Source organism: Plectropomus leopardus, chromosome 6, assembly GCF_026936395.1.
Source record: "Plectropomus leopardus strain MGB_pleo_1.0 chromosome 6, ASM2693639v1, whole genome shotgun sequence".
NCBI classification, from domain to species: Eukaryota; Metazoa; Chordata; class Actinopteri; order Perciformes; family Serranidae; genus Plectropomus; species Plectropomus leopardus.
Genome location: NC_142181.1, coordinates 11,683,001 through 11,707,133, shown reverse-complemented (window position 1 = coordinate 11,707,133; position 24,133 = coordinate 11,683,001). Strand labels below are relative to the sequence as shown.

The 24,133-nt window shown below is 39.0% G+C and overlaps 2 protein-coding genes across 7 annotated transcripts in view; both read left to right on the top strand.

Annotated features, from left to right (window-relative positions):
* LOC148189335 (uncharacterized) overlaps positions 1 to 12,836 on the top strand; it is a 38,936-nt gene extending 26,100 nt beyond the window's left edge. The window contains exon 2 of the mRNA XM_088078258.1: positions 12,129 to 12,836. Within this exon, the coding sequence (XP_087934384.1) occupies positions 12,129 to 12,764 (636 nt within the window). The 3' untranslated portion in view covers positions 12,765 to 12,836. The remainder of the gene's footprint in view (positions 1 to 12,128) is intronic.
* Positions 1 to 24,133, top strand: part of dscamb (Down syndrome cell adhesion molecule b) — a 156,430-nt gene that overhangs the window by 77,789 nt on the left and 54,508 nt on the right. The gene's annotated exons all lie outside the window — the stretch shown is intronic.

Sequence of the window (24,133 nt, the reverse complement as noted above, 5' to 3'; positions counted from 1 at the left end):
TGTCTATCTTATTCTCATGAACATAATGTCTGAAGAAAATACCTTGAGGGAATTTCTCCAAATTTGGCGCAAACGTCCATTTTCATCCAAGAATTAATTGGTTAGAATTTGGTGGTCAAATGTCAAGGGTACAGTAACCTTGAAAACACATTGTTGGTCATAACTCAAGAATTCCTGCACCATTTATGAAACATTTTTAGACAAATGTCTAACAGGATAAAATGATAAAGTGATGACATTTTATACATATACATTATATACATTATATATATACATTTACATTGTTCTGCAAAAACACCTTTCTGGCTATAACTCAGCAACAGAGGGGGGGACATTTGGTCAGGTACTGAATTTGTGGCACTAATCTTTGAAACTGTGGTGATTGTGTAAATCTTCTGTGCTTGAAAATGTGTGTGAAGCATCTATATATGTTTTCACAGACATTACTAAAAACTGTCAGTATATTGCCACTTGATTGGTATGTGCAGAAATGCAACTTACTGATGGTAATTTAAGGGCTATTTTGTACTTCAAGGACCCCTTGTCCCATGCAGTTGACAAAAATGAGGTCCATTCTGTGGCCACTCTGAAAGATTGTGATCATATCACATGATCTTCAGCAAATGGATGTGTCTTTGTTTTACACAACTAAATAATAAATGCACAATTGTAAATATAATTTCGTCAACGTAAAATATCAAAACATTAAAACAAAATTGTTTCAAATTTCCTTTATTGTCATTGGGTATCCAGGCCTGCAGCTCTATAAAGGCTTCTAAACACTGAAGATCAGTATGAATATGGCTTTGTACTGTCCTTCTGCTGTGTATGCAAGCTTTTTTCTTTGAACCTTGAAAATGTCTTCCCCAGAAACACCAGTTGAAACACTGGTCCACATGAAGTCTAATTCTGAATATCACTCTGCGGTGTGTCACCAGGAAAATTTCCTGTGCCTTTGTTGTGAGTTAAGATTTTTGATTCCAATCAAAGTGAACATGAGAGGATCTCTAGCTCAGAACATAACAGAGGAGTCTGCGAGGCCAGTACCGGCTGGAGATCAGTAGCAGATGCTGCCAAAGAACAGGAACAGCTAGCTGGCTGGCAGGCTGGTATAATAATCGGACTGTCTTCTGCCCATGTGTTCCCCTCAGACTGAACTAATATAGTTTTTGCTGGGTAATGATACCGAGACGCAGGCTCATATTTCCCCGTAATTGATCCTGCCGGCTACCGCCGCAGACTAACGAGCTAAACGAGGAGGAAAACCCTCCTAGCAACTGGAGGATGAGAGCAGTAGAGAGACACAGAGGAAGAAAGAGAGAGAAGAGGGCTGGTTTAGACAAGCAAATAAATGCATATGAATCAAACTGAGGTAAAAGATGGAGAAACGCTTCTAATACAAAGACAATGAGATTCTGATCTGTTGCTATGATGGCGGCATGCTGTAAGGAGATCAAAGCAGGTAGTGTAAAATGGTTGAAGAGTGCAGGAGCTGCTTGAGTATTCACTTTCTTTTTTCTCTGTATTCCAGAGAGAATGAGCAGAGAGAGAAAGAGAGAGCAGTGCGGACAGAGCACCAGTGCACGCTACCTCTTTCATCTTTGACAACATCCACGGGGGGATTGGGCTATTGTGAATTTGGAGTGAAATATTTCAAAGGGCTGTTGGAGTAGAGCTGGGGCTGGGCTTCTTGGTCGGGTTCAGGCTGTGTTTCAGAGAGATGAAACACACCTGGTTCTCAGCCTTTCCTCTGATTAGACAAGGTTTTGTAGCTTCTGCCACAGGCACTCTCTGATTAATCTGGTCATTATTTAATGACTGACTATGGTAACAAATAATATTCTTCAAGCAAATTTGTATCCGGCATAGTCATTAAAGGCAGACCTTTTGTCTGTAAATGAACTTGTCTTTGCTAACCTTTTTTTTTTTTTTTTTTTTAAATCTGTTAGGTCTTTCATATGTATTCATATTGATTTTATTCAGATGCAATGAAGAACAATTTATTCAGATTTTTCATCAGTTGATGTCAGTGTAAAGGGTTGCAACCTTTGGATGAATCTTAATTACTGTTGATAGACAGAAAGCACATGGAAATTATGTTTTTCAGTAGAAAATCATGATCGATATGTCTATATACTGTATAAATATACATCATCACACACTATGTATAGTATTATTGTATCTGGATATTGCACAGCACAAATCTAAACCTTTGTCTCTCTCTGTCTCTGTTTCATGCTTCCCTCATCCCTCTCTTGGATGCAGGTAAGTCTTATTGATATTCCAAAGCGAGAAATGTTGATTTGGTGTCCACAGAATGGGCTAATATCTGCACATTGTGAGAACTGCGCTGGTGCCTCTCCCTTGGCTTTTAATCAATATCTCTCAGATATACACTGTTCATACTGTAGCAAATGAGGGGAAAGAGACAAACGAGCTAAACTCAGCAAAGCGTAAACAATGCCCGTTTTGAAAGAGTGGATGTAGGAGAAAGGCCTTGTCTCTGTATTTGTGTATGTGTGTGAGTGTGTGATATTTTCTGCACGTGTGTATGTGTATGCAAGCAAACGCGTGCATGCGCCTACTGTTGTCTGCCGAAACGGAGATGGAAGCTGCTGAATATTCATAGTGTCTGTGCTTGGTTGGGGCCGAGAGATAAGACGTTTATGTTCTGGCAGCCGGAGAGGGAGAGAGGGTGTGTGTGTGTGTGTGTGTGTGTGTGTGTGTGTGTGTGTGTGTGTGTGTGTGCGTGTGTGTGTGAGTGTGTGTGTGAATGGGTGCGGTGGAGATGTGTCGACATCAGTGGTTTAATGGTTTGAATCTAACTTGGGCCAATTAAAAGGCATGCCGCGTGCACCGGGGTGGGCTCCCATTCATTTCGGGGGAAATTGAGGTTGAAATGAGCCATTGTCGGGCCACGTGGCCACTGTGCATACTGAGCGGCGGGCCTGCAGTAGCTCTCCAAAACGGTGGATATAGAGGACAGAGCAGAGTCTTTGACTGTGGACAAGGAGAGGCAGTGTTCGCTTTGAGAAAGAGAGGAAGGAGAGAGGAAGGGATGCACACAGACAGTAGCGAGGGATGAAGACAGATGCGGAGAGACAGAGGGAAAGAGGAAGAAGTAGGGAGAGAATGACAAGAGGCCGTAGAAGAAGGCACAGAAAGAATGACAAGTATGTAAGAAAACAAGGGAGAAATGGACAAGGAAAGTAGAGCGAGGCACAGATGATGAAAGAGGAGGGGGTATAAGAGATGTAAAGAGATAGGAAAAAAGAAAACAATGTGCACTGACATAAAAAAAAGGGGGTGGCGGGGGTGCTAGAGGCAGAAACAGAATGAAAGAACCATATGGATGCAAAGATTCACAGCTCTCAGGGCTGTGGATGGGGGTTGCCTGGCTGGTTGGTACAGTAGCTCTTGCCCTCCTGACGTCAGCTGGACAGCACACTGTGGAAGTGCTGACTGAGCCCCCCCACACACACACGCGCACACACACACACACACAAGGCAAAAATGCCTGCCAAGACAATGCCTGAAAATTGTACATCACAGCATATCAAGCAAATGTGTGTGTGTGTGTGTGTGTGTGTGTGTGTGTGTGTGTGTGTGTGTGTGTGTGTGTGTGTTTGTGTGTGTCATAGATAAGGAGCTTCAAAATAACCAATGCCCTATCAGATCCCATACCCAGATAGCACAATTCCTGTCCGTGCCGTCACTCTCTATCCTCAAAGGTTTACAACATCGTTCCCAGATCAGCGCGTGTTTCTGACTGCTAACAAGCCCCTTGTCAAATAAAACAACCTAACATTTTTCATCATCAGGAGTCCTCAGCATCCAAATCCAGATTTGAGCTGCCAGAGGTGATTATGTCACAACATCGTCCAATCGAGAAACGGATCCACACTCTTTGGTGTGTGTATCACTTCCTGTTTACAGACCCCACCACTGCTTGTGTGATTGGATGATAGCTCGTATCCCTTCGAGGCTAAGAGGCTGTGGAAGGAGTCTGCATGCGACCTTTGATTAATGTCAGATGTCACAGACTTTTATGTCACACCCTGATGACAACATGACATGACAAGAATCTTTAGTGACTTTTTTTTCCTGGGGTGTGGTCTCCTTCACAGAATGCAGGGCCTCATCAAGGATGTTTAAGAGCAGCGGGGCAACATTAATTATCCTTGTGAGTGGTCTTTATGGAAGAAGGGCAGTTGTACAAAAGTCACTGTGCTCATGTACGGGTGTGTGTGTGTGTGTGTGTGTGTGTGTGTGTGTGTGTGTGACCCTGAGGACTGCTGTAGGAAGCACTGACAGAGGTCATGGGAGGTACCTAGGGTGATTTCGTCTCCACTGCCACACATACACCCACACACACGCTTGAATTTAAAGCATCTCAGAAGTTTTTGTTTTTCTTTTTTTGATATGAATCTTTTTGATGAGAGCCTGAGTCTACCAGATACAAAGCACTTTACTCAAAGCACAAAGAGAGGCCCTCCAATATTGCAGTAGCACGGCTTTTGAGTGTGTTGGGTGTTCAAAATGGACGGGGAAGTCTACTGAAGTTCACAAAAATGCATCAATATTTCAAAGCTCAAAAACTTTGGCAGAAAAAACTGAGCGTAGGAGGAGCAGACGAGATATAAAAGGTAGTGAAAAAGGTAAATGTTTGTTGTTATTCTAACAGCTGTCAAGACATTATTACTGTGGTATAATGGGCCACTTTCACTTTTAAATTTTAAAATACTGATTTGTATGGATAGAACTTTAATGAAAGCTTTTATATATATATATATATATATATATATATATATATATATATATATATATATATATATATATATATATATATATATATATATATATATATATATATATATATATAGTTGCAACAATCAGTCGATTGAGCAGTTAGTAGATTGAAAGATAAAGAATCCCGAACTTTTTTGATAATCAATTAATCCTTTTTAGTCATAATTCAAGCAAAATTTTCAAACATTTGTTTGTTCCAGCTCCTTAAATATTTGAATTTCCTGCATTTTTTGGTCACTCAGTATGATAGTAAATGATGTACGAATTAGTAAATGGGTTTTGGACTGTTAGACTCCAATGTTAAAAAACTGGTATGTAACATATTAAGAATATAAAATATTTATAATATGCTAAGTATATGAATTTTCAGAAATAGAAAAATATGTACTATGTTACAATTTACAACATAATAAAAACATCAATAGAAAGAAGAATAAAAAAACCTGTGCAATATGTGCATCATGTTAAATTTGTATTCAAGAGTGTTGTTGGTGAGAATTGATTAGGATACTAAAAAATATTGCACAGTGGATTAATTGTGTAAATAATCGGCAGATTAATTAAACCCTAGTATTTGGCTAGACAGTGTACCCTGGTACTGAACCTTTTTCCTTCAGGGACATTTTTACTATCACTGAGTAAACTGATGACCCTTGACTAAATGACAGATTTTAGGGATATTGTTAAATTCCCAACAATAACATTAGAGAACAACTGAGAAACTATACAGTTAACCCAAATGCCTACTGCAGGAAGTTTGTGTTAAATTAGCAATTATGATACATTTTGAGTAGGGTTAGGGTTATTTATTGTGAATTTTGCAGCAGAGATGAGTTTTCCTGATATGTACTCTATATATACTATGTAATTAAACAGTTTTTAAAAATGCCTTGTTTAGGTGAAAATCTGTCCTTTTTGCTGCTTAGCTCCACCTTCTGTGTGTAATGTGCATATCTTTTAAAAGAGACTGCATCTTGTTTATACTACAATAACACGCCTCAGGCTACAGCTTGTGTTACCAGTGAGATCTTGCATGTTGTGTGTCATCTGTTTCCTGGAGCTCTGATACTCCTGCCCTTCTCCTCTATTCCCTTTCTTCACAGTTTCTGACTTACTCTTTCTCTCTTTGTTGTCTTGCTCTCTCTGCAAATGCTTACTTTTATCAGCAGTTGCATAAAACACAACAGACATACATACAAGTACTCACTCCCATCATACCTTCCCTTGTGTAACATCCCTGTGACTTCCTCTTTCAATAAATTAGGACCAAGAGGAAGTATGTAAACTTGAATAGGTTTTTGACCATTTAAATGCCTCACTGAGTCATTTCCCATAAAGAGCAACATTGTGAAATGCGTTTTTATCATTGCTCCTGTTGCTTAATATTGAAGCAGAGACATGATAATTTCACTGGGAGCCATATCTGTCTGAAGTGTGATATGCAGTAATGTGGGTTATTTCAGGTTGCCACATACTGTAGGCAGGATTTAGCCTAGATTCTTAATAGGGTAATTTACCATGTTTCCTTTTGCTGTTGCTCAGGAAAGAGGAAATAGTCATGATGTTAATATTTTTGGATGAGTGATGAAACATATTGCATGTTTATGTTGTGTCCAGCATCAACAAGATCTAAAATTAAAACTGCAACAAAAACAATATGGCTTGCATTACAGAGGATTATCTTTCATTTGCATACTAGCCCATACAGCTTCTGTTTAGAAAATCTTGTTTAAAATGTATTATTAGCTTCTCTATGGCTTCATATAAAATGGTATTAGCACAGGTTTGCATCGCAGCTAGTATGCTGTAATCTTAACAGGACTGCATATATGCTGACCTTTTCCAAAAGATTTTAAAAGGGCAGCCATCGATAATGCTATATTTTCCAATCTCGTCTTAATTTATGACAAATGCTGTCAGTACTTTTGATAGCATATCTTTTCTCAGTAATACAATCAATAGAGAGATTTATATCCTGTTCTTTGGGTTACTTTAGGGTACTTAATGGCACTGTGGCCATAAGATGTAGCGGAGAGTAAACAGCAACCACAACTTGAGCAGCCAGTTCTCACGCCCAATTAATCAAATACTGCCGCTTTCTCAGTAAGCTTTAGATCCGATACAGACGCATGAAGTCAAGTTTTCACTGTGGTAATGATTTGCACCAGGCAGCAGTAATTGCAGACAAATAGTGGTGTGAAAGTAGTTTTATTTACTTTTGCTACATGCTCTTCAACTGTGACTGTGTTTTAGGTCATAGTGGGGTCTTGGGATGACCAGTGACTGGGATACATAATTGATCCAACAATGAATTACTATTATGCCACGGCTCTGAGACAAGACAGCATCTTACTCACTGAAGACTCAAACTATTTTCCATTAATAACCATTGTTGGCATGGATTTGAAAATAATGGGAGATTGGGTCAGAGATTGTGTTGTGTGTCGCAGGTGATTGATCCACAGCTTGATAGTGAACATACGGGAGCAGAGTGTATGGACAAATCAATGGTTTTGTTGTGGCTAGGGGCAGACTTGCTATGTATGACGCTGTGTGTGTGTGTGTGTAAGAACCAAGATGACAGCATGCTCCTGCATGATTCTGTGAGGTCTGGGGCAGAGTGGGCACCAGACTTCAAAGAGGGAACATTAGCAGTTTTAAAGAAGCATGGTGGATCTTCGCCAGTTTTCCAGTATGAGTAGAGTACTGCCCATGTAAGGTCAGAGTTTCCCTGCAGCAGCAGAGTTTACTCTGTACAACTACCTCTTGTACAAATCACTAATGTGGAATCCTTTCAGAAAAAATGCTCAGTGAGATGGATTGGAGGGTCAAGATCTTGGCATTGGTTGTCTCCCTGGTAATGAATGAGACCTGAAGTCCTGTCTCATTAGTGCATTTTTTCATCATTGCAACCCTGCACCCTCGCAGAGTAGCACAAGGTTTGTGAGAGTCCACATGTCAGTGTTGGAGCTGAAGGCAGTTGGCAGCCGTTTTCAGTCGTGACATTAATACTGTATACAGTAGCTGCTGCAAAAGACGCATTTTTCCTGTTGGTTTGTTGCTTATGTTTTTGTGTACCTTTTTTTATGTGCCTTGCATGTATATAACATTTCTGCATGTCTGTGTGTAACACTGTAGCACATCCAGGTGTAGTCTGTCTTTATTATACTCTGTGTATATTAGTATGTCATAGTATGTGTGCTTTAGCCTGCACAGAGCAACCCAAGGAATGGATTATTGAGGGGGCCTGACAGCTCTGCTCGCTGGGTGCAGTAGAATACATACTGTAGCAAGGGAGCGCCATCAGTTGCCCTGACAACACCAGCGCCTGTCAACACCTCCGTCTTAATAGTGACAAATTGTACTTATTACATCAGCGTTAATTCCCCCCGATCTCCCTCAGATGAAGATACTTAGCCCCGTGCTGATCAAATTGTGTCAGCATAATTACTGGGAACAGAACCCTATTAAAAACCAGGGCCTCAGACGCACTGTCCAGACTCATCCACAGGCCTATCACTCAACATGCATCTCTGCGTAGGATGTAAGGGGGGGGTAGTGGAAGGCAGGGAGATGGGAAAATAAGGGGGCTGAGGAAGGAGGAGGGAGGGTGTTATTCTGAGGCAGTTGTATGCGCTAAAATAAAAACACTGGAGTCATCCACCTTTAACATTTTTTGACTGGTGCATTAGTGCTGCATCCTCGAGAGGAAAGTCTTCAAAAACCCCCTATAGTCGTAAAAGGGCAACTCAAAACTGTTCAAACTTCTTAAAATTTTCTCAAATACAAACTACAACAATAAATAGAAGTAAGGATTGGCTATGTCCTTCTGTCAGCAAGAACTTTTAATAATTAATTACAAAATGGCAAATGTCCTAGGTGAAGATCCTTAAATCTGATGCAATAGTAAGTTTTATTACAAGATGACTACTTCAAGCAATGGCTAGCTGTATATGTAAGTGGTCTCCGGAAGTTACAGGGTGTCCACGGGATCTTAAAAAGTCCTAAAAGTTGATTAATCAATTTAGCGACAATTTAGAGTTGGAAACATAATTTTTCAGCTTGTTATATTTTGTAGCTTGTTCCTACCAAAGAGGTTATATGCTTAAGTTTCTGTGAATTAAATCACTGTATGGGCACATAGTGTGATTTTGTGCATTTATATATGGCATCATGTTGGATTTGACTTCATCTGAAAAGGAGAACTGTTAACAATTTCAGTGACTAAACACGCTGACTGACTGCTGCTCGATAACGTCCCAGAGGTCCCTTTATGGCTAACTTCCACCAGATCCGTGTTTGGTCCGTCTCTGGTCCGCCACAGCAGACAGAGCAAATAGATTACACTCAAGTTTAAGAGTTTACTTCCACTTGCTCCGTTGCGTTGCGAATAGACTCAGATACCAAAGGCTTCTACTTTTGCCAGATGCTGGAGCACCTCACATAAATTCAGCCGCATTAAACGGAGCAGACAAGAAATCAGACAGCGACACAACATTAAAACATCCACTTAATTTTCAGAATAAACACTCCTTGTTGTTGTCCGTCGTATTTTACTTAACAACATCAACGGAACGAGTTTTTCAGAGGTTACAGAGGGTTTTCCTGTTTTTTAAACTTGTGTCATGTATGTTGTTTTATTTTGTTATGAACTGTTGCTGTCTCAAATTAAAACTAGTTGCATCAGTACTGCAGTTCACAGAGAAATCCAGTAAATTTACTAAAATTCATACATTTTTCAGAAATGCGGCGGGCTGCTCATGTTAATGGCTATTACATCTAAAAATACTGAACAACCTGTAAACTTAAATTTAATCACATAATATGAAGCTGAATTTGAGCTTTGTTAAACCAAGCAGCAATTTTAGAGGCTGAAAAATGAAGCCAATGGGGAAGTACCAAAAACTACATCCCTGTAGATCTCCATGTTAAAATGCTCAGCTTTACAGCAGGAATAAACATGTTTACAGCCTGGTACAAAAATCAGTTTTGGTCTGTTTAGCTCATTTCAATACATATAGCAACAGTGGGGGGTGAAGTTTTTAGATTAGTAGTTCAGTTTGTCATCAGTTCATCTATTTGTAGATTATTAAAATTATCACAGGATCTTTGTGGTTTACCGTAAAAGAAAGCTGTTCAAATGATGAAAAAGACCTATGTGACATCTGAATATATTTAAAAACGTTTCTATGATTAGTTAAGTTTAGGTTTTTTTTTGTTGATTTTTAAAACACCGTTGGAATTGAAATTTGAATTGGATTCAGCCTTGGTTACCATGGAAACCATCCGTGCATCTGTCAACCCTCTCAGACCTACATGAAGACCTCCATTAACCTGCAGGAGTTTATTTTACTTCAATGACACATTAACGGTAAGAAAAACAAGCTTTCATCAGATTTTTATTGCTGTATGATGGTCTATACTTTAGAGGAGTATATTATGAAAAAAACACTAAAATCCAATAAGAGTTTGACTGACAGACAACTAAGCAACCAATTATTGATGTTATTTTACAGGATAAAAAATATTTTGATATATGGTGAAATCATCTTATTAGTTCACTTTTCAGCTGCAGTTACTTAACAAATGCACAACCGAAAGCACAGCAAGATACAATCCCTCTATATTATCTTTCAGAGTTTCAAGAGTCTTTAATGGCTACTTGGTAATGATTTTTTCCTATCAAATGTTTTCCAGGTCAAGATTTTTTTTAAATTAGAAATAAATGTGTTGTTATTTTTTGTGTTTGGGCAATTAGTTTTATTGTTATTGCTGTTATTGCAGATGGATGAATATCTGGCAAAAGAAAAAATTGAAATAAGCAGCAAAATGAGTTCATCAGCAGAGGTAAGTTAATTAAACTTTTAACTTTTAATTATGCTTTTGGGGACTTTTCTTTATTGTTTTGTATAGCATTTTTGTACTTGTAAAAGGTACAAGGCACAAGGTACAACGCAGATTTATTCAAAGTCATTCTTTAAACAAAGTTTGAAAGGTCTCATAAGTAATAAAGCCTGAAGTCCAATCCAAAGGGAGCTCTGTCTCCCTCAGAAGTCACTGATCCCAAGCTGCCTGAAACAGCTGATTTGAGTGTCAATGTTTACTTCAGAAACTTGGTGACATGCAATCTAACAAATTAATTATGCACAGAATGCCTGCTCATATCACCATGACCAGCTGACCAATCAGAGAAGACTGGGCTTCTTGGGAGGCGGGGCATAAGCCCAGACAGACAGTTTTTTAAACATTAAAGCATGTAAATGTATTCTGGTAGACTTCTAAAATACAAAAATGACCTGAAAATGAGCATAAGAGTTACTGTGTGGAATTTGATCATTTCCTGCTTAGGCACCCATCAGTCATAGGAGTAATGTGTAAATTTGTGGCTAGCAAACAATTAGCAAAAGCTATCACAAATGTTAACAGGGAGTCATTATAGCATTAGGTGAGCATGCTATAATGACAGATGAAAAAAAATGATTATCCACTATTTGCATTCACTTTTTTGAGGCAAAGTAGATTTTGTGATTTTTATTTATTCATTTATTTGTGAAATGTAATTCGAAGTACTTTTTGTAGTTAATAGTACTGTATATATATCCAATATGACATGAGTAAAAGTTTGAGTGCTGGTTCCCTTTTGTTTTTGTAAGGTTATGCATTAATCATCACATATTAATTACTTATAAATAGGTTTAACTTTAAGTTTGAACTTAAAAACTTATAACAGCTGACACAAACCGGCTCTTGGTCAGGAGGAACTACTATCTGGCTCAATTTGAGACAAAGAAGTCCCTCAACTAATTTCAACTTTCTGGCTAGTCATATGCATAAACTACCAACTTGCAAGGATGACCTTCAGCTGCTCACATTGTATCAGCTTCATTATAATCACCAGTGAGCTCTGCCACTGTGTGCAGTATTTGAAAATATAAATATCAATATAAACGAAACTATCAAATTTTCATCTCAAAGTGCAGCTGGTCTTCTCTTTGATATCATGTCCTTCATTTGGGTGTCATCCTGAGACTAACCTTTACATTCTCCTCTAATCCTTGGATCCTATATTGTGATTGTTGTGCAACAATTGTGTAAGCCTCATAGTGCATTTTCAGGTTTCATTACTTAGAATTAGCTACTTGGCAAAAGAACCCAAACTCCATTTTTAACTCCTGCCATGTCAAATTTCCACATCCCAATGCGAAGGACACCCAGTGCTATGTAATTAGAAATTCGGATTTACCACTTATCCTCTTATATACTTGTGACTGACTGCCTCTTTCTCCTTACATTTGTTTTTTTTTTTTTTTGCTTTACAGAAACAGACCTGTAAAAACCCAGATGGACCTCCTGATGGAGGTGAGGACAATGCTAATGAAGGACAACTGGATCAAAATATCCTGCTTCTGGAGAAACTACTCTGCGGTCACAGCTGTGACCAGTGTAGAAAGAGTTTCAGATATATTAGGAACTGGTGGATTCACCAGTGCACCCACACTGGAGAAAAGCCTTACCTCTGTGACCAGTGTGGAAACAGTTTCAGACACTCTTCATCTTTAAAAACTCACCAGCGCATCCACACTGGAGAAAAGCCTTACCACTGTGACCAGTGTGAGAAGAGTTTCAGACAGTTTTCAAATTTGAAGACTCACCAGCGCATCCACACTGGAGAAAAGCCTTACCTCTGTGACCAGTGTGGAAACAGTTTCACACACTCTTCATCTTTAAAAACTCACCAGCGCATCCACACTGGAGAAAAGCCTTACCTCTGTGACCAGTGTGGAAACAGTTTCAGACACTCTTCATCTTTAAAGACTCACCAGCGCATCCACACTGGAGAAAAGCCTTACCACTGTGACCAGTGTGGAAACAGTTTCAGACACTCTTCAGCTTTAAAGATTCACCAGCGCATCCACAGTGAAGAAAAGACCCATTTGCACACTACCACAGTTTAGAAAGTTTTAAAAGATGATGTATTGACTGTAAACGTTATTATAAAACTTTTTGATAATAAAACTATTCATATGCATGCAACCTAAGCTGTCAGATTGTGTTGCTTTGCTTCCATTGTCAAAATTACACACACACAGACATGCACATACACAAAGCAAAGAGCAAGGCTGATTTATTAAAACATGAGGTACTAAGTTTTGTACCTGGTTTTCAATATATATAGTCAAGTAGGATGTATGCCAAAGTTTGTTAGAATTTAATCTCTGTGGATATGTATGTGTACAAACATGCATACACACATGTGCGCAGATACATAGATGCAGTGGGTCAAAGGGTTAGCACAAAGTAAGACTGTTAAGTTGTCTTATAATCTATGTATAGTAAAGTGTTGCAGGCACAACTGGTTAGAACTCAAGTTAGCAATGAGATGTTAAAATGTCTTGAAAGGGTGTTAAAAAAGGTCTTCAAATGTATTAAATTTCACATCAAGATTCCTGCGTACTCTCAGAGGTTAACCCTTAGGAAATGTCATTAAACTATTTCCCTCAGCTCTGTAGAGCATTTTTATGTCTCATTGTTTTGGTTCGCTTTGTTGTTTTGGTTCTCGCTTATCACTTATTGTTTTCAACTCTAGCAGGCAGCTGTTTTCGGGGGGAAAAAAAGTCATAAATGTTTGTCAGGAGTTGGTGGTAGAGATGAAAAACAGAGCTAAAAAGGAGAGCGATCTCTGAACTCATATTAGCTAGTTATAAAGAAACACGATTACAAATGAAAGCTAATGTTGCTGGATGTGTAAAATACATGGACTGTGAAATTACTTGATGTTGCTACCATGACATCAACCATTGGTTTGTGGATTCCCATTTTGAAGCCTTGAGTTCAGCATTTTGACATTCACCATCTTGGCAGAAGAGACCATATTTGGGAAAGAGGCTGGCACTGTTAAATAGCAAGGGGTAGCTCTAACTGAAAGATGAGGACAGTATCAGCAGTAAGCCTTTCACTCAAAGCGGGCAGCCCTCAATTATGCCTAACTTTGGGCCATGATAAAATTCATCCCTGTACAGGTGTCGTTGGACGTTGGACCATCAATAAACGAACATGCTGGGCACTTATGGTTAGGATTAAGGGAAAGAGGTACGTGTTGAGGTGTAAATAAATCACATTAACAGTACAAAACAATACATTCAAATGGGAAGCAAGTACCGACAGGTTCTGTGATACCGCCTGTGTGCATGTCATGTGGAGCCAGTAGGTGCTGTCTGGTCGAGGTATAATGAAAACGCATCCGTTTCTATCTGACCGTGTTCTTACTTGATGCTATCCAATGGTGTTTCATACACATGCATAAGGTGCCTTTTGGCGTCGAACACATACGCCAAAAGCACTAATAAAGTGGCACTAATCTACTTTATTAGTAGAATTAGGGCAGAGGGATGTCGTACACTGTAAAGCCCTCTGAGGCAAACCATGTTTTGTGATAACGGGCTCTATAAATAAAATTGACTTAACTTGACTTGACTTGACTATTTTATGAGTTTGGAGTGAGAATAGGCCGGATTATACTATTTCTGGAGCCAGCCTCAAGTGGCCATTCCAGTAACAGCAGTTTTTGGCACCTCTGTGTTGACTTTGCTCTTCAGTCCCTAAAGTTGGTGCTTGGCAAAATATGAAAATGTTGGCTAACAAGATCTCTATCCAGACAAAAAGGTGATATATCACTGCTGTGTTTGCAGCTTGTTTTTGCAGCTATCATTGTGAGTATTGCTCATATTTTGAACTGGATGTTTATAAGTTAGTTATCAATTTATTATAAAAAAATGGTCAAAATAGATTTCCTACAGATCTACGAGTAGAATATGTAACACTGCAAAGCTATACACCAAGGGGGATGAAAACTGCCAAAATGGCAGAGCAAGAGGAAATAATTGTTTGATGAAACAATTCCATTAATCTGTTGGGAAGAGGCGTTTTATTGGGAAGTCAGATGAGGAAACATGGGGTCCCCCGAGGGAGAAGTCAGTAAATGTGGACTATACAGAAAACAAATGATTAAAATTTGAAATTTCATTAAAGCTGCAGCCTAGTTTTACAATAACTGCAATTACCATAAGCAATTTTCACAGCTCTATAGATATGGATTTAGCATTGCCAGTAGCTCAACAGTGAATTAAGTCTCTCTCTCTCCCTCTTTCAGTGTGTTGGTCCTGAATGGTACTGGAATGGAATTCACAAATTAGTGTCGTCTGATGGAAATGTGCTAATTGCTGTTGTTAAGCTGCTGCAATAATTAGGTTATGATGGCAGACTGCTACACATGTTGCCCAAACACACACACACACACACACACACACAACTGAGCAGCCCAAAGCCAACATCCTCTCTCTAGTGTGGTTGAAATAGAAGGCTAGATTTAATTACTCATTTTACTATCCATCTGTGAGTATAATTTTCCAGACATAGAGTCAAACGCAGAGTGCAACAGTTGACAACAGTTTCTCCTGCTGTGGGTTAGAAAGATGTTTTTCTTTTTAATTACAGTAGACTGTAATGTAGTAATGCTGCAGGTAAGTAGTAAATGATTAGATTAGTTAGCTGGCCATTGGGCTTCGGAAATATGTGTGTGGCAACATGACAGAGATAAAGCTTTGAGGATAAAGGTTGGTGCAGCATTTACTGATATCTTCTTTCTAAACTTTTTTCTTTTCAATAGATAAGTTAGTAGCAACGTAGGTAGAAAAATGGGAGTGGATCTCTATTAAACTCCAATATTGTCTTTTTTATATACTGGTGACCAATATACAGAGAACACAAAAGCCTAATATGAAATACCGACCAAGAGGGAACATAGACCTCCATGTTGAAAGTTGAAGTTGAGTTAAGTTAAGTTGAAGCCAGCTCAACTTAACACACCACACCTGTTCACAGCAACAAGTGCTGAGTGTCAGTTTGAGGCTTCATGTCATCAAATAGGCGAACACTGAACATGTTAAATGGATGACAAATCCTGTTGAGGCGCCTGTCTTTGTGCCGTTCTGGTTTGATCTGGTTGTGCAGTGGACAAGAGAACATGTCATTATCAGAAACTGTAAAAAGGTGTAAAAATTGTTCTGCTGTAGTGTTGACTGCTCTTTGGTTCTTTTATGGTAAACTGAAACACATCTTAAAACAGGGGCGTCCAAACTTTTTTGAATGGGGGCTCAGTTAGATTATGTAAAAATACGTGGGGGGCAGCTGCTTTTCGCATCATGTGGGTTATTTAAAAAGGAAAAACAATATATAACCACAATATTGACAATATTGACTATTACAAAAGTGTACAAGTGTATTGATGTTTTCTTACACCCGTACTTTCTGTGACTGTCTGCTGCCTAGTAGGAAATGTCTGCTGTTAGGTTACAGTTGGTGTGTTTGTCTGTTTTTGAAAACACATTTGTTCTGCCTGCATAGTTCCAACTTATTAACTTACAAATAATGTGTGGGGCTACATCTAGTATAATTTTAACAGCAAGCTGAGGTCATTTAAAATTGGTCTGAGGTCCACAGTTGGCCCCATGGCTGCACTTTGGACATGCCTGTCTTAAAGGGACAGTTCACCCCCAAATCAAACATACATATTTAACTTTTCCTTGTAGTGCTATTTATTAATCTGTATTGTTTTGGTGTGAGTTGAAGAGAGATATCAGCCATGGAAATATCAGCCTACTCTCCAATCAAATGGAACGAGATGGCGCTGGGCTTGTGGTGCTCAAAATATCAAAAATAAATTATTTAAAAAACTCAACAGCAATGTATCTTTGCAGAAATCATGATCCGCTTACTCAAGATAATCCTCAGGCCTTGTGGTGAGCAGTTTCATGTAGAAATTATTTTTTCTCAACCAAACTACACCCCCCAATCGCATCGCCGCACAGAAGGAAGCGTGCAGCTACTGCTAGCTCACCTGGAACCACTGAGCAAGCTACGAGTAGCTGCGTGCTTCCTTATACACAGTGATATGGTGGAGTGTCCGTGTCATGATTTCAGGAAAGACACATTGCTGTTGAGTTTTTCAGATGTTTTTTTGTTGTTTTTTTTAGCATCACAAGCCCAGTGCCATTTAGTTTCATCACATTTGAGAGCAGGCAGACATCTCTTTATACCTCCAACACTGTACGACTCACACCAAAACAGTCTAGATAGATAAATAGCACTACAGGTAAGAGGTAAAATAAGTATTTTTGATTTTGGTTTAACAATTACCTGGTTTGTTGCAGAGGGTATTCTCTCTGTATCCTGATGATATCATGTCTCTCCTGCTGCCTGACTGAAAAATTGCGTCAAACTTGTGTTGTTGTTTTGCTGCTGTCTGGACATTCTTCAATGCACAGACCTGCTTAGCAACATGCTGTTTAATGGCTCTGGGCTTCAGCAGAGATTACTGGATTGCTAACCTCATCAAAGACATCAACAAACCCCAGACTCTTTAACCTTGGAGACCTGACTCTCCTTTTCAGCAGTTTTGTGTGTGTGTGTGTGTGTGTGTGTGTGTGTGTGCGTGTGTGTGTGTGTCCAAGTGTGGGCCGGCAGCCAAGCTCAGCAAGCTACTGTACAATAATGTAAAATTAATCCCCTCTCCATGCGCTCTTTTGCGTTGGCGCTCTGCTGTTGCGATATAAACCTTGTTTTCACACAGGTTCAGCGCTGCTCTTCCTTTGGTTTTGTCGTTGTAGTATGCTGTTGTTTCATTATATCTTTGGACTGTATGTTGAGCATAGTTTTGTTACTGGCTAAATGCATTGCAAGGCTATCATTTATGAGTCATTCCTCATTTTGCTCTCCTTTCACAAATTCCAGTCTTTAATAATGCATGGAAATATTTACATAACAATTAATGCATTTATTTTCTGTAACAATTTTCAGAAAGACTCATTTTCTAATGGTAAGAAAAATAATACGTTTTAACAGAAATGGCCAAATGAAAATTTAATTGCCTTTCTCCTATCTCTTTTTATTGCACATGATGACGTGCCTTTGTGTCCACTAAATCTGTTTACCTCAATATTCAGTAGCAATCTGACCAGTATCAGGAAAGAGCAAATAGTATGGGTCACATGATTTATTGAAATGACATCCTTCACTTGTTCAGTTGCTTATTAATTATGAATTGTTGATCTCATGGCAGTTGGACATTTTTTGCATGGATTACAACACACAAATTATTTATGATAAATGAAAACCCATTTTTAATTTAAAGCAATGGTGGTATAACACTGACAGTCAGTGCTTTTCACTCCATCTGCTGTTTCGTGTTTGAAAATACCTCTGAAAAGAAATAACATTCAAGTTAATGTAATACTTAACTGCATGGCATTTGAGTGTTATTTCACCAGATCAGGTTTGAGTGATGGATCCAGACTCTTGGCCTTAAATAGTGTTTTGTTTTGTCTGTAACACCAAGGGTGCAAACCAGTGACAATGCATGTCATGCCACTAAAATGCACATTTGTTTTTTATGCTCCTGTGACTTAGTCATTATATAATTGAGGTAGTTTGGGGGATTCAGACACGGACATGTTTTCAGGAAAAGATGCACTCAAAACAGTCTCTTATGTTAATTATTGCTATTCATCTATGGGGCATTTGGTCATTATAACACCGAACATGATTTTATAACTTAATGTTTAACAAAGTTGAAATACAGCTTTGGGGTCAACGTCTAGGTAAAGGAAGGTGTTTGCTCGATGTGGGTGTTTTGAGACTGCAGGATTTCATTGCAGTGTTCTGACACAGCCAGCCACTGTTTTAGCATTCAGGACACAGAGGGAGAGGCAGAGAGGGGGAGAAAGAGAGAGACCAAGCAGTGGAGAGAGAAGAAGCAGGAGAGGAAGTAGAATGAGCCAAACAGGAACACAGAGGTTTTTGAGGGCTGAATAAGAGACATAGAGTCTCTGATGCCAAAACTTTCACTGAACCAAGGACGCCTTCTTCACTGAGGCTTCAATGGCAGCTCTTTCATTTACTTGTATTCCTAAAATCTATTCACACAGCAGGTGCATTGAGAGAAAGAGATTTTTATAGGTGACTTCTACAGGTGCCAAAAGCTTTTTTGTTTGACCTGATTTTAATAGCGTTAAAGTGTTTGCGAGCTCATCTGCATTTGTTATGGTGCAATCATAGTCGGTACCCAACTGTTTATTCCGCACTGTCTCAAAACTATTTTTGAGTGATGTTTAAGTCACACTAATTGGCCAGATGATGGCACCGTAAAAATAACTTTATATTTTAACTGCTAACACATAAGCTATATGATGTGGGATTGATTTTTTTCTTCAGATTTCCTGCCTCAAGACAAATCCACCGCACACTCTGTTTTTTCATGATTATTTTTCCACCACTAAGAGTTTCATGCAAAATCTATTTTCATTGTTTCTCAGACCAAGTTATTAGAATTATCTTGAGAGCTTGGACGTGACAAACTGCCTACTTAACAGCAGTGTTGAAAATCCATATTGTTTGGCTGTGACACACAAACAAAAGTGCAACAGACCACATTTGCTTAAGATCCAGAGTGGAAAAGCACTTTTGTCTTTCTTTTTCCTACAAAATCACTCCCCACTAGCAGATTTCCTAATTTTACATTTTAATGGCTCAGATTATACCTTTACTGCCAATTAGGGCCCATCTGCTGGGGGACCTATTGTGATTTTTTAAAATAATTTCTGTCATATATAAAATGTTACAATGTCAGGCGTTCATATAAAACATGTCCAAAGTTTTAAATAGTGAGGCACGCAAAAACTCAGGCTTCATACCGTTCTGAGTAGAACCTTTTTTCTACTTTCGAGAAAAGCTGATGTCAGTTTATGGAAATTAACTTTTCTTCTACAATCAGACATATTTTTAGATAGCACTAACTTAATAATTGATAACACAGACACAGTTTTTAAAGTTGATTTTTAGGTTTTATGAAATAATACTGACCTTGAAAATGTTCCGTTTCTTTGGCCTACAGGTCCCGAAAAAACAGTCTTAACTGTCTGAAATTTTCCATGTGTTAAGTGAAAATCCTGAACACAAGGGGGAGACAACTTAGATTGTCCAGCCAATTTCATTAAGTTACGACAACTTGAGCTTTGTTTAAAATTGATAAATGCAGAAATTTGCATTTAAATTGCACACAATATTAAGTTGACGTAATTATCAACATTATTATGTCAACAAAACTCATCAGAAACAAGACACAACATCATTACTCACAATGTAGAGCTGACTGTTTAACTGTCAACTTTTTGGGGAATTGTGCTTATTTGCTTTCTGGTGTTGAGGTACATAAGAAGACTGATACCACTCTCATGTTTGTCCATCTAATGTAAGGCGACATCCAGCAACTGTTTAGCTTCGCTTAGCACAAAGACTTGAAAAAAAAACCTTAAGGAACAATTATTAAAGATGTTTCCTATCAGATTTTTTTATCCCATGCTGATGAAAGGGCGAGACAATGTGTCCTTCTGTTGCTTATATCTCACGTACATTGAACACATTTTTAGTCAGGCACTAAAAATTACAGAAACGACTTCAGTACCCACATTACCCCAGAGTCCTACTTCACTTCACTGACAGCAGTGTGAAGTGCACTTCTCTCAATCTACTAAATTATGCTGGTTTATCGCACCGTTAGTAGCTAAACCTAACTAGCGCTGTGATTAAACGACTGATGGGAAATCTTGCTTCTACATACAGTATGTGTAACAAGTACAAGTGGTACTTATATATACTGCATGTGGCACAGAGAAGAGCTGCAGCAAAACCTTTTTTTAAGTGCTGCAAAGAACTAAGAAGAAAAAGTTACCTTCCCATTTTCATAGTTATTTCAGTCGTTTCATTTTTGTTTCACAAGCTGATTCTCTTTCCTGGTGTTACACATTATGTTGTTCTTCCTTTACTGCACTGTGGCATCAGAGAGGGCTGTATCCACTGATTAAGAGAGTGTTAGAGTTATAGTAGTTTGACCATTAGCATGTATTTTATTGATTCCAGAGTCATCATGTTAATTAAATGGACCAAGAGAGAGCCACAGTGTCTGCCTACACCTGATGGTCTGCTATCTGCAGTATCTCAGCATGACACCAAAAGTACACTTCCAGGACTAGGCTTCATAAGAGTCAGTATGTTTGGCTGCTGATTTTTCTATATAGTCAGACAGTTGGAAAAATAGATTAACAATGGGCATTTCATGGTTTGGTCTAGAGAGTAGTCATAGCACTCATTTCAGTTTCTCTGCATGCAGCCATGCAGCCCTGAGGAGCTCTGCGCTGAAGAGGTCAGTCCTGCAATCTGACCTCAATCAGCTCAGATTAAAGCTGTGATCAGATGTCTGGTCCCCTGCGCCCTGTTTCACGATGCAACGTACCCCCGACTCTGAGCACGCAGAAATTAGTCTGAGAACATACCGTTCACTCCTCTGGTATTACTACCACAGGAGTCAATGTAGTGGTTCCTCTTATATGTTTTTCTCGGTTTGTTTCCCCATCTCTGCAAAGATTAAAACATTAAATGTTAGTATTGTTCTGTGCGGGCCCACCACTGTGGAATGAATGCTCTGCATCCAGGTTAGAGACACACCAACAGCAGTAATCGCAGTTTTAAGTAATAAGCGAGCTGAAAAACAAGTGTTGTGCATTTTCTTAACGGCGTGCTGTGTGCAGTAAGCCCATGATGGACAGCTATCCTTTTTAAATTTTAATTTAACATCTGAAGGGACTCAGGAGAGTTGAAGTGGGCCAGGAAAGTTACCACACAGACCTAGAACATTCATAAGCCCATTTATCATTGCTTCGTCTCTGCTGACCCAACGAGAACTGGGTCCCTCCTCACTGTCTGACTCACAGTGTACTGAGAGCCGGTCCCACCTTCCTCTTTAAACAACAACAACTCTGACTCACCAACTCACCCTTTATAGAGGAGAATACTCTCTGTACTAAACATTTTCAACCTATTGCTTCTATATTTACTATTATATGATATTTATATATAATAATATATAATGTTGCCTAAGGTGATCAGAAAATAAACAGGATATAGGCACAGATTTTTGTCTGTGTATTAAGTATAATTTATCTTGTTGAATAAAGCTTTTACACTTATCTTGTGAAACGTCTCACACAGTGGTGCAACACTCTGTAAAGACATTCAAAGAAATTCATGATTTGTTGATGACAAATCCTAATGATTTTTGTGATTCTATAACTTTTCCTCTTGTGCACAAGTTGACATTTGTAGTTTTGAGTGAAAGGACTCAAAAATTACTAGATGTGCTGTGAAATTTAATTTAGGCATTCATGTGTCCCTCAAGATCTATTTGAATACCTTTGCTAATCTTTTGACATCTGACTGAAAAATAAAAGTGGACCAGTACTTTTGTTCATGACTGAATACCTGCAGAACTTATGACACCACACCAGTCTCAGCTGTGCTTTGTGATTTTAGTGCTTATTAGCAGCTATTAGCAGGCTAACGCATTCAAATACAAGGTTGAACATGTTAAACATTGTAAATGCTCACCATCACCATGTTGGCATTGCAGCCTCATAGAGTTGACACTTAGTCAGTGGCCCCCTGCATTAAAAAGCAATCCATAGAGGCACCCTTTAACAGAAATCTGAGATTAATCAGGCAGCAGCTTTTTTTGATGCTTTGAGAAACTGCTGTAGTATAAAGAGCGGGAAAATCTGCATACTTTCGGTGGGGTTGGAGGTGGATGAGTCAAACAAACTCAAGACTCTCACCTGGGAGCCTGCTGTCCATGTCTAGTGTGAAAAGCTAATCAAGTTATTTTAACAAAAACATAGTGTGCTGGTGTGTGTAGCATACCACGCTATAGATGTATGTGACTTGACGGTACATTGCGTTGGGAACAAACATACTTATTTTAAGCCAAACCATGACGTTTTTTTCTTAACCTAACTTCGTACTTTTGTTTCCTTTTGATGCCTAATGAAGTAAAAAACAGTTTTACCTTTGTTTAAAGTTTATTTTGGAAAATACTGTATGCAATTATCAAACAAAAACTGTACATTCCCTCTGAAATTGGAAGTTTGTTTTGAAAAGACACAATGCTTGTTATTAAAGTAAATTGACACACCATCCCTGACCATCCAAAACTGATGCTAGCGGGATACTTCGAGTTTCATTGTTTGACATGTAGGGCAACTGACTAAGCATCAGTATTTGATGAATTAGGAGTGAAAATGGGTTGGCTTTTTTCTGTAGATTACAGCGTTTTAAACCATTTTCAGATAAATTATTCAGGCAGATCATCAGCACCAAACAGTCCTCTCTTTCATGTGGTTTCAGATGCTAACAAATAGTTTTATTAGTGATAATATGCCACAAATATGAACCCTTTACAGCCAGATTCAAGTACAGATGTTCATTTTGCACGGGTGATTGAAATAAACACATTGGCAGTTTATAACTAATTCACTCACTGAGCTGCAGATTGTCAGCTAAGATCTGACCAGCTCGGCTCTCATTTAAATCACAGCGACTTCAGAGCGCCTGTTGGCAGCGAGGATGCTGTGACACTAGCTCATCTGTACGTCGAGGCTTATTTAGCCTGCTGAGAGTGAGAGCCCGCTGTTCGTATTAGATTCTGTCTCTGGCAAAGTGGGGATGATTAGATAAAGTGTGTGTGGTGGAGTGGAGCACTTTTTCACTCTACAGTAGCGGTGCCTGTGAATGAACGGAGGGACGGGCGCCAGTTTCTGACAATAAAACTGAAATCTCTGTCCAGAGGATTTCTAATGCATCTGGGAACTGAGGCCTCAATTACTGCCTTAATTAATCCATAGCAGTTTATACACTACACTGCACTACACCAGCAGTTTACGCTTCTTACATTTTACTGTTTAAAGGCATTTTGCATAGTATCTTATTTTACATACCAGCATTGTGGATGGGAATTACTCCCAAATGCCGAAGCAGTGAGCGAGTTAAAGACAAAGCAGTGGAATTAAAGGGAGCGGGCTGCGGCGAAGAAATACAATAAAAAACAATTCAATACAATAGCTCTAATTTTGAATCCCCTCCCTACTGTAGCGTCCCCTCTGCCTGCACTTCATTCTGTCATAACACAATAACCGAGCTCTGACGTCTTAAAAGGCATTGCAGGAGCGTAGAGGTGCTTGAAGAGAAAATTGCAGCAGCTCACAGCGGCTGGAGTGAAATACCATTTTGTCTCACTCAAGATGGATTCCACAGTGAGATTTCAGAGGACCAGTACAGAATCAAAATGGAGAAGCCAGAAGGGAGGAGAGAAAAAAGGGAAGGAGGCTGTGTGTGTGTGTGTGTGTGTGTGTGTGTGTGTGTGTGTGTGTGTGTGTGTGTGTTT